The 12,153-nt window shown below is 43.6% G+C and overlaps 1 protein-coding gene across 1 annotated transcript in view; it reads right to left on the reverse strand.

Annotated features, from left to right (window-relative positions):
• Positions 1–366: 366 nt before the first annotated feature.
• Positions 367–12,153, reverse strand: part of LOC126249725 (dual specificity protein phosphatase Mpk3) — a 183,358-nt gene continuing 171,571 nt past the window's right edge. Inside the window, exon 5 of the mRNA XM_049951406.1 lies at positions 367–870. Within this exon, the coding sequence (XP_049807363.1) occupies positions 464–870 (407 nt within the window). The 3' untranslated portion in view covers positions 367–463. The remainder of the gene's footprint in view (positions 871–12,153) is intronic.

Consider the following 12,153-nt stretch of genomic DNA (forward strand, 5'->3'; position numbering starts at 1 on the left):
GCTTTGAGGTGCATCTGACAAATATCTTACTTTGATGAAAATATATCATAAGAAATTTATATTCCAACTACTAGAATTTTAACAGTTAATTGATTTTAGTTATACGTGTAACTATCAGTGCTATAAATAAAAAAAGTGGTGTCACATACTTAAACAATAACAAGTGAAGGAAACTGTTGAGAATGGTTATCGTGAAAACACTGTTCTGTGTGAAAACAAGATTTTTGAAATAAGAATTTTACAAAAGCAGTGTTTCAACAATTTTAGAATTATGAAATGCGAATGAATTTCTGATAATGTGCTCTTATAATTTTCCTTTAACATTGAATTCAACACTAAAAACATTTACAATTAAATGCTGAAAATTTTAACAATTGAAAGGTATAACATTTTAAGGGGAGGACACATGACTGAACAGATTTTACTGCTTTTAGAACTGCCATTGTGTCTTCCCCGGCCGGTCTCACTCACTGGGTGCAGACGTCCAACGATCAAACTCAATTCCAGAATCAGGACTTGTTCCAACATTGACAGGGCTCAGAAAGTGAGAGCCACCACCACATTTACATTGAACTCCTCCACAACTGTGACATCCAGACTGCCCTGTCTCTGTACTGGTAGAAGCAGCAGCTTGGGTCGGTTCTTCCACACAGACGGCTGGCCGAGAAAGTTCTTGTTCGTAGTTGTGAAGCTGCTCCATAAAATGAAAGTTTGGTGCAATGTTTGACTTACGGCTCCGTACAAGGTTGAATGCATCATTCAGAGAAAGTGATAATTTGTTCATGAGGTAGGCAACTGTAATCGTGACAGAGCGAGAAACTCCTGCAACACAGTGTACTAAGACACCCTTCCCGTTGTTCCTGGCTTCATCTGAAATTTAAAAAACCAACAAGTTTAAATCAATAATAAATTACACCACAGATAAGATAAAAAAAATAATTAACACAATTGTTAGGCATAACAGCTGTCACAACGGCATTATTCACTTTCACAGAATAATAAACTAAATATTTTTTGAAAGACTGTAAATTGTTCAAATACACTATTGCAGTTTCAACCTTTTCGTCATTTTCCAGTGGGTTGGAGGTGCTGCAAGCACAACAGTAGTCATCAGCAAAAAGAATAAAAATGAAATGAGCCTCTAGTGCCTGTGTCAGCCTTAGTCACTCATGGAGCACGCTGTTCATTACTGACATGTGCAATAAGCACGAGTTTTATTTCGTGTGTTTTTATCCTCTCCCTCACATAATGATGGCATATGTGACTAAGGCTGTCATGAGCACTACAGGTTCAGATTTTTATTTGTTTTACTGGTGACTACGGCAGTGGGATAAAAGTATTTCCTCATTTTCTAAATCTCTCTGAAATGATCAAACACTGCCAAATACTGAAGCTAAAATTCCAAGTCTAGTCAGAAAAAGATTGAGAATGTATTTTGTCATCTATGATGCAGTGCACATCCAATGATGTCAAGTTTCACATGCGAGTGCAAGTGTGTTTCTTAGTGTTCAAGTATAAACTTTACTGCTAGACCACAAAGCTCAACATGCATGCAGATAGTTCATCTACAGGTTTTGATGAGTGAGGTAGAATATCAAAGTATGTGACATACACACATCAAAAAAAGTTTTGCATCATCTTGGTTCCGAGAGTTCTGGAACCTGTGCAGAAAATTGGAACAGGGATCAACATAAACATCATTTCCGCCCTTTTTATTGCTCATGAAAACCACACATTGCATGTTGTACCACAATACAGTGAGACCTTCAGAGGTGGTGGTTCACATTGCTGTACACACCGGTACCTGTAATACCCAGTAGCATGTCCTCTTGCACTGATGCATGCCTGTATTCGCTGTGGCATACTATCCCCAAGTTGATCAAGGTAATGTTGGTCCAGATTGTCCCTATCCTCAACAGCAATTTGGTGTAAATCCATCAGAGTGATTGGTGGGTTACATCATCTATAAACAGCCCTTTTCAATCTATCCCAGACATGTGCGATAGGGTTCATGTCTGGAGAACATGCTGCCCACTCTAATCGAGCGATGTCGGTCTCTCTGAAGGAAGTCATTCACAAGATGTGCATGATGCGGGCACGAATTGTCATCCATGAAGATGAATGCCTCACCAATATGGTTGCACTATCAGTCAAAGGATGGCATTCAGGTATCATACAGCCATTACAGTGCCTTCCATGACCACCACCAGCGTATGTCGGCCCCACATAATGCCACCCCAAAACAGCAGGGAACCTCCACCTTGCTGCACTCACTGGACAGTGTGTCTAAGGTGTTCAGCCTGACCAGGTTGCCTCTGAACACGTCTCTGAGGAGTGTCTGGTTGAAGGCGTATGTGACACTCATCAGTGAGGAGAACATGATGTCAATCCTGAGTGGTCCATTCAGCATGTTGTTGGGCCCATCTGTACCATGCTGCATGGTGTCGTACTTGCAAAAATGGACCTCGCCAAGGAAGTTGGGAGTGAAGCTGTGTGGTTCCTTTCTCTCTGTATCTCCTCCAGTCCCAACAACTTCGCTTTGGTCCACTCCGAGACGCCTGGACATTTCCACTGTTGAGAGCCCTTCCTGGCACAAAGTAACAACGCGGACACGATTGAACCACAGCATTCATTCACTGTCTAGGCATGGTTGAACTAGAGACAACACAAGCCGTGCACCTCCTTCGTGGTGGAATGACTGGAACTGCTTGGCTGTCGGACCCCCTGTCTAATAGGCACTGCTCATGTATGGTTGTTTACGTCTTTAGGCGGGTTTAGTGACATCTCTGGACAGTCAAAAGGACTGTGTCTGTGATACAACATCCTCATTCAATGTCTATCTTCAGGAGTTCTAGGAACCGGGGGTGATGCAAACCTTTTTTTTATGTGTGTATATGGCCATATCTTTTGATTACACTGACTTAAAAGTTTATATTATTTACACCACAAAGGGACCACAGACCTTAGTATTAGACATAAATTTCACAACTTGATGCTTCTACCTGTTCCTGAGAAAAAGTGTGGAGGGAGGGGGGGGGGTGTCTTAACTGTGAGACAGACAACAGAGTGATCCTATAAGGGTTCAGTTATTACCAACTGAGGTATGGAACACTAATACAACATTTTGCAGAAATACTTTAAAATCAACATCACTTCATTAAAATAAGAATGAAGTAGGGCTGAATATGAGAGAATAAAATCCCTGGAATGTGCTATGGGACAAATAAATAATATGGTAGCTGTGTGTAGTGGGTTTTACTTCTTGGGTCCCTTGTAAGACAGATGACCCACAATCCAATATTGATGTAAACAAATTGTCAGCTAGCAGCAGCTTCAATGCTATTATATAAAAGTATGAAAATACTAAAATTTAAAGGGACCGATGACCGTTGCAGTCTGGTCCCTTTAATCCCCCAAACCAACCAACTAAAATTTAAAATAAATTGGAACTTGATTGATGTTAACCAAGTTTCACACAGAATCAAGAGATACTCAAATTTAGTAACTTGTATCACTATTTAATGTGAAATGCATCACTACCACAGAAACTTCTTCCAAGAAGACTTAACCACACCACTGTTGAACCTCTCTATTAGAATCATGATAGACAATGCGTCAACCACCACCACCACCACCACCACCACCACCACCCCCACCTTTCAGCTTCATTACTGATTTTTTTCTACAATTTTCACAAAATTTATATACTGTTTTATGCTTTTAGGTTTTTCACAATCTTCATATTTATTTAACTGACTATATTACTCTACACTTGATAGTACAAATAGTGGTGGATGTAGAAATTTCAATTACCCATCACATTACACAGGAGCCAAGGAGCCAATCATATTATAGAGTGTACAGCACTGTTCTAAAAAGTAAATGACATTTCACTGAGAGTATAGCTGACGGACTTACATTTTACGACACTCGGCATTAATCAAACAACCTCTAAAAACACAAGCTCTGTAACATTCCTAGGATTTTGCACATGGAAAAGATATTTGAAGTCATGATATAGAGTCAAGGGTGGAACAACAGTAAGAAATACCTGGATATCACAGCACTTAAAACTGTAACTTCATAGTTCGATGGCATAGTTGACAGACATAAGGAAATACACAATGGTTGAATTCTGACAGAATCTCACTTTCAGCAACAGTTTTTTGTTTTACCATATTAATTTGTTTTGTGTAGTCACCACCAGACACCACACTTGCTAGGTGGTAGCCTTTAAATCGGCCGCGGTCTGTTAGTATACGTCGGACCCGCGTGTCGCCACTATCAGTGATTGCGGACCGAGCGCCGCCACACGGCAGGTCTAGAGAGACTTCCTAGCACTCGCCCCAGTTGTACAACTGACTTTGCTAGTGATGGTTCACTGACAAAATATGCTCTCATTTGCCGAGACGATAGTTTAACATAGCCTTCAGCTATGTCATTTGCTACGACCTAGCAAGGCACCATTATCAGTTACTATTGATATTTAATCATGTACCGTCAAGACTGATGTTCACTATTAATGGATTAAAGTTAAGTATTCCACCAGCTACGTCCGTTTTTCTAAATTCTAATTTCCTTGTCCTGTTCCAGACCTCACGCCAGCCTGCGTGAGCTAAAACGCGTGCCTTTCGGCCTCCTTCTAGTAACATGGTGTTGGCTCTCCTGCCAACCAAAACAGTGGCGACGAGGCACAACCGCATTCTTATCGATATTGCCCTGATTTCCTTGTGTAATGGCTTCGCCACAATCTCCAGATGTATTGTCCGAATTTTATCGCTTACAGAATCAGCAGACGCAGGCCTTACTGGATGCCCTTGAACAGCTCGTACAGGGTCAACGGGCAATGCAAAACTATGCGGCAGCCGCTGCTCCACCGCTAACGCAGCCACAACACGCAGTTGCACCAACTTTTCATCCTTTTGATGCTGCACTGGAAAGCTGGACGGAGTGGTCACGCCAATTTGGATTCCATCTTGCCGCCTACAGAATTCAAGGTAACTAGCAGCAGCCTTTTTTGTTGTCCTCCGTAGGGGTGACCACGTACCGTGTGATAGTCAAATTATTTCCCCGACGCGACATAGCAACTCTGACCTACGACGAAATTTTGTCTGCATTAGATGCATATTTCAAAGAATCAGTCAATGTAGTTGCGAAAAGGTGTACCTTCTTTCGTACAAAACATACGGCAGGTCAGACTAATCGGGAGTGGGTTGCAACTTTGCAAGGCCGTACTAGGGATTGTGCTTTTGAGTGTCAATGTGGACTCCCTTATTCAGATACTATGGTACGTGACGCAATTGCACAGAATGTTTCTGATGTTCGTATAAGGGAACAGATTTTGAAACTAGTCAATCCCTCCCTTCAACAAGTGATGGACATATTGGATCGGCAGAACACACTTGACTTTGCTCAGGAATCATTTGAAACTTCACCAGCCGTGTGTCACATTAACCGGCCCGCCGGGTGAGCTGCACAGAGCAGTGAACAGCCCTCGCGCCCAGCCGCGCCGCTGCCGCCAGGCTCTCAGCTACGTGTGCCGCGCAGGCAAGCAAATGCAGTGCTCAAATCATGCCCGCGGTGTGCTACTAGACATTTGCGCGAGAACTGCCCGTCACGCCAGGCTATTTGCTTTTTCTGTAATAAAAAAGGACATGTTCAGAGTGTTTGCCAGAAAAAGCTCAGATCGGTCACTCACAACCATTCCAGGCCCTTTGCTTCACGCCGAATTCGAACCAAGGATACTCGGGCTCGTGAAACTTCGCCCATGGAAATTCATGTAGTTTATTCCACTCCGCCCAGTGCCACTCTCTCTAACAGTGACTGTGTTCATCCCACAAATAGTGTGCGTCGGCATCACCGGAAATCCCGTCAAGTCGCAAGTGATATTGTACCAGTGTCAGTTCACGTAGCATGAGACAGTCGCTCTTGTCGTCAGCAGGACAATAAACTTTTTGTAGACTTGGACATTGACGCAAAGAGCTACCATTCCAGCTTGATACCGGAGCTGCAGTTTCACTGATCAATCAAGACACTTACAAACTGCTGGGCACACCTCCGTTGCGTGCCGCAAGTGTTACACTAACTAGATATTCAGGTCAAAAGAACCCTGTGTTAGGACAGTGCAGCATTTTTGCAACATACAAAGTACAAACAAAACTTATGTAATTTTACGTCCTTCGTTCTCCTTCTGTAGTGAACTTGTTTGGTTTCGATTTATTTCAGTTGTTTAACTTGTCTATAGTAAATCAGGTCCTATCAGTGAACCAGACTGTGCCTTCAGACAGTGTTTCTCGTGTATGTGAAGAATTTGCAGACATTTTTGCACCGGGCCTTGGTTACGCTAAGAACTATAAAGCACATTTGGAAATTAAAGTAAATGCGCAACCGAAATTTTTCAGAGCGCGCAATGTTCCCCACGCATTGCGTGATGAGGTCGCAAAAACATTACACGATTTGGAAACACAAGGTGTAATTGAATGTGTGCAGGCTTCTCTCTGGGCATCACCCTTAGTAATTTTGCCAAAACCTTCCGGAAAATTGAGACTTTGTGTGGACTTCAAGGCAACAGTGAATCCACAACTAGTGATTGCAACTTTTCCTTTACCCCGCCCAGCAGATCTTTTTGACAAACTGTGCCCGTGTAAATATTTTTCGAAGTTGGACCTAGCCGATGCGTACTTGCAAATACCGGTGGACGAAGAATCCCAGCGTGTTTTGGTGGTTAACACGCATCTTGGTTTGTATCGATTCGAACCACTGCCATTTGGGTGTGCATCCGCCCCTGCATTGTTTCAGCAATATCTACAAACTGTTTGTGCGTCGGTCCCTACTGCAGCAAACTATCTGGACGATATTGTGATCTCCGGAAAGACGGAAGAAGAACATTTAGCCAATCACAGAACATTATTTCAGGTCTTGCGACAAAATGGTCTTCGCTGGTGGAAGGACAAATGTGTGTTTTTTGCTCGTGACTTGCCCTACCTTGGACATGTACTCAATGCCCAAGGCATACATACTAGTCCCAAGCACCTCCATGCCATACAAGACTTGCCTTCACCGCAGAATTTGAAGCAGCTACAGAGTGTGCTGGGAAAAATCAACTATTATCATAAATATGTGCCGCATGCCTCTTCCATTTCAGCTCCGCTTCATCACTTACGCCGTAAAGGTGTTCTGTTCGTCTGGACGATGGAATGCGAACGCGTCTTTCGCCAGTTGAAATCGGCGTTGCTTTCCAATACTTGCCTTCCATCATTCAGTCCCCAGAAGCCCCTTTTCTTGATGGTGGATGCATCGGATTTCGGGATCGGTGCTGTGCTTGCGCATAAAGATGGATCGCACGATCGCCCTATTGCCTTTGCGTCCAAATTGCTCTCGTCTGCGCAAAGAAATTATTCACAGATCAAGAAAGAAGCATTGGCTCTCATATTTGGTGTTACAAAGTTTCATGATTTCTTGTATGGTCGTCACTTTACCATCATCACAGACCACACATCTTTGACATCGCTATTTCATCTGAACAAGCCTGTACCTCCACATACAGCGCAGAAATTAATTCGCTGGTCTATTTTCCTCTCGCAGTACCGCTACGATATCTTGTATCGGTCCACTGCTAAGCACGGAAACGCCAATGAGTTGTCCCATTTGCCTGTTGCTGAGGATAGAGTAATCGATTCCTCCGTACTTGCTTGCATGTTCATTGATGGGGAAACCGATGACGTGGTCGAATCATTTCCGATTGATTTTCGTCGTGTAGCTACAGCCACGGCTGCTGACCCTGTCCTTGCTACCGTTCTGCGTTTTGTTGCTACGCAATGGCCTTGTCAAAGTCACGGATCGGGGATCCGTTGGTTTGCCGATTTTTTGCTCACAAGGAGAGACTTTTTGTTCGACGTGGTGTTTTGCTGTTGCGTTCTGATAATGATCAGGCCAGCGTCGTGGTCCCACGTTCGTTACAGTCCTGTCTTACAGCTTCTCCACCAAGGACATTGGGGTATAGTGAGAACGAAACAACTTGCTCATCATCACTGTACTTGGTTCGGAATCGATGCTGCAATTACGAATTTGTGCTCTTCTTGCATGGTGTGTGCCAAACAACAATCAGCACCACCGCGGAAATTCTTTGCATGGCCAAAAGCCACTTCCCCTTGGCAACACTTACACATCGATTTTGCTGGTCCATTCTGGAATGCTCGATGGTTGGTTGTGGTAGATTCATTCAGTAATTTTCCTTTTGTTGTCTGAATGTCTTCCACGACGTCATCTGCCACCATCCAAGCGTTATCTGCTATCTTTTGCATTGAAGGTCTTCCACAGACTATTGTTTCCGACTGGCCCACAATTCATGTCTGCAGAATTTCAGTCATTCTGCAAGGCCAATGGTATTCAACATCTGACGTACGCGCCGTTTTCGCCACAGTCAAACGGTGCTGCTGAACGATTGGTCAGGACTTTCAAGTCACAGATGTTGAAGTTAAAAGAGTTGCATTTTCGAAAGGACGCGTTATTGCTCTTTTTGTCCTCATATCGCTCTCAGCCCCGAGATGGTCACTCGCCGGCTGAGTTGCTCCACGGTCGTCATCATCGAACCTTGATGTCTTTGCTACATCCGCTGCATCAGGTTCCTGTGCAGCGGCAGACACCTGCTTTTGCTCCAGGCGACGTTGTTTACTATCGTCACTATCAAGGTTCACAGCGTTGGCTCGTAGGGCACATTCTTCGCTGCCTCGGACGCGCTATGTATTTGGTTTTGGGGGCCTCTGGTGAGGTGCGCTGGCATCTCAACCAGCTGCGCCTCTGTCGTCACACGGGATCTGCCGCTCGCCTCAGCCCCAGGTGTTACCGACGCTACCTTCCGTTTTGCCCCATGGCGGCGCACCGCCGCCCGCAGTGGATGTGCCGCTGCAACCGCCGGGTGCCTCCCTGGGTCACGCGCCACCAATCGCTTCCCGTGACCGGATGTCCTCCGGCATGGACCTCTTGCCCGCTCCGGACCATATGTCGTCTTCGCCCGTCGGGTGCCCCGACCCGATGGAGGTCGACCCTTTGGCCCCTCCTGTCTCTCTGCGGGCGCATACACCGCATGTTGGCATGCACCCTGGAGCAGGTTTTCAGGCGTTTCCTAGCTCCCCGCGGTCCGAATGGAAGGGTGCCTGTGGCACAGCCTCGCCTGTTGTTAGGCTCCCCACCTCGTCGCATACGTCAACATGGGGTCCTCCCCACAGCGGGCGGAAGCCTTATGCCACAACCGTACGCCGATTTGTGGGGGAGGAATGTGGTGTCACCGCCAGACACCACACTTGCTAGGTGGTAGCCTTTAAATCGGCCGCAGTCCGTTAGTATATGTCGGACCCGCGTGTCGCCACTATCAGTGATTGCAGACCAAGCGCCGCCACACGGCAGGTCTAGAGAGACTTCCTAGCACTCGCCCCAGTTGTACAACCGACTTTGCTTGCAATCGTTCACTGACAAAATACGCTCTCATTTGCCGAGACGATAGTTTAACATAGCCTTCAGCTACGTCATTTGCTACGACCTAGCAAGGCACCATTATCACTTACTATTGATATTGAATCGTGTACCGTCAAGACCGACATTCACTATTAACGGATTAAAGTTAAGTATTCCACCAGCTACGTCCGTTTTTCTAAATTCTAATTTCCTTGTCCTGTTCCAGACCTCACGCCAGCCTGTGTGCCTTTCGGCCTCCTCCTAGTAACATGGTGTTGGCTCTCCTGCCAACCAAAACATGTTTAACATCTAGAAATAAATGAAATTGACAGTACTAACAGTCTGCATTTCTTCGTAAGATTTTTAGCTCTCAAAAGGAATCAACTTTGCCATTTTATGTCTCCATCAGATGATGATCAGTATGACACCGACAAAAATGTTGCAGTATCTTACACCTGCCACGCAGCTGAAAACCCAAGAACTTTTCATCAATTAATATCCCATCCAAAGACCTTCCACTTCCTGACAGGAATGTAGTATAGGAGTTGAGTAAAAAATCTCACCTTTCCCACAACCTCCTCCCAAGAAGCTATGGAGGACATCCCATAGGTCACCATGGGTTCTTGGTGCAGGGTCAAGTCAATTTTCTGACATGGCTTGTTTTATTTATGGCCATACATTTTTAATGGGCCTGAGGTCTATTACAGGAGACAAATGGGAACAGGAATCGCATTCTTATCTGCAAATGACTTTAACACCATAGCTGACAAGCAGATTAGAGACTGATCCTGCTGAAATCATTACTCCCTCAGTATACAGCAGACATTCTGACGAGGTCATAATACTACCCTTAATACAGGTATACTCAACAGATTCAAGCTGGCCATTTATCCTGTGAAACATACCAGATCCACATAAACACACCCACCTGCCCCAGACACACCACCACTCTAAGGGTACTTACGGACATATTCCAGGTCAAAACTGGCAGCATGTAGTGTGTATAATCGTACAGAACCAGCATTTGATTTGTTGTGGATAGCTTTGATTCATTGGAAAATATTACATTCTGCCAGTGACAATAGATATTTTCTTCAGAAAATGCTAATCTGTAGAGTTGATGAGCATCACAAAGCAACCCCTTGATGAGTTGAAGTTCATTTCACAGTCAAGCCTGTTGAGGCCCATGTCTAATCAACTCACCCAACCTGGAAAATTCAGTAGTCTGTTTCAAGTGCATAATGTCTAAAAACGGATTTCATTAGGGTGTGTTTCAAGTTCATCAACCTGCAATGGTGCCATTAGATGCCAATGATCAGTTCCCACATGCCAACCAGATTCACTAGAATCATGAGATCGCTATATCTCTCTCTGTGCAGTGTGCTCAGGATTACCATATTGTGTCAATGCCATGATTATTCCCTTCCTCTACAAGAAAAATGTCATGGTCACAAATAGCCTGCTGCTGTTGAGGCATGGCTCATGAAGAAAGTGGCTGGACTCAACATCAGGTGGTTCAGATATCTAACCTTAACTCTTATACTGTCATTGGCTGTTCTAGTACGAATGGTATGATGATAGTTGTAACTCGTCACTCTAGACTATCGATCGATGTAGCAGCATACTGCCACCACATGCAGAGAGAACATCTACAGTGATAAATTACTCCAGAATGATATCCCATTGGGGTGAAGTGATTCTACATGAAAGTTAAGTAGTTTAATCTGTCTACATTCGTCTATATAGGATTCAGGTCACTGGGCCTTAGTTTTTTGAAAAATTGAGGTCAACAGTCATCACATTTGATTGCTTAACTACTTTCAACTGGAGAGTGGGCACAACCATTAGAGCAGTTACTTAACCAGAATGCCATGGGTTCAAATATTTGTTTTGTTCTTTTATTTATTATGCGGATAATTACACAAATAAATACTGAAATTTAACTTTACTTTGTGCATTAATTGCATGATAATATAGGCAAGAGTAACAATTGGGAAGTACAGATAATCTTAACATACATCTTTTCAGAATATCACTCAGGCAATCTCTTATCATTAACTAATTACACACAAATTCATACTCATGAATATAAACCACATTTCCTTTCCAACAACTATCAGGCAACAGAAATGTGCATGTGGTAAAGAGTCTTTTATTGAATATGTAGTACATTTGTTTCATCTGAATGTTTTTATGACTTCTCACAATGCACAGTTAACACAAAATTCAGGAAGAGACTGCCTGAATCATAATATGACATGACATTCATTACAGCATTTTTTAAAATTTATTTAACTAAGACCTAGAGACCAGAAACCTTTTACTGGAGTTACTTGTGAGTGATTCCAACTAGCATGTTAAAGCACATTAAAATCAATGGGATGTTGAGTGCAGCCTCTCCTTGCCTAAATTTAATAAAATAAGAATCATCATCACAAGAAATCTATGGTGCTGTCTTCTGATCTTCTGACCAGTCATCTGACATTTTCACCCTTATGATAGTGAGTTCTTATTTTTTAAGTTGCGCTATCCCATATGTGCCACCAGGTTTATCATACTTGCCACTACTTTGATTTATAGCCTAAAAACTGTCACTCATGAGTTATTTTGATATATCCAATTCTGAGACACCATAAGCAATACCTTCTGACCTTGAGCTTTATATGGAAGTCTGCCATGCCTTAGTGGTGTGTTTGGTGG

Source organism: Schistocerca nitens, chromosome 3 (assembly GCF_023898315.1).
Source record: "Schistocerca nitens isolate TAMUIC-IGC-003100 chromosome 3, iqSchNite1.1, whole genome shotgun sequence".
NCBI classification, from domain to species: Eukaryota; Metazoa; Arthropoda; class Insecta; order Orthoptera; family Acrididae; genus Schistocerca; species Schistocerca nitens.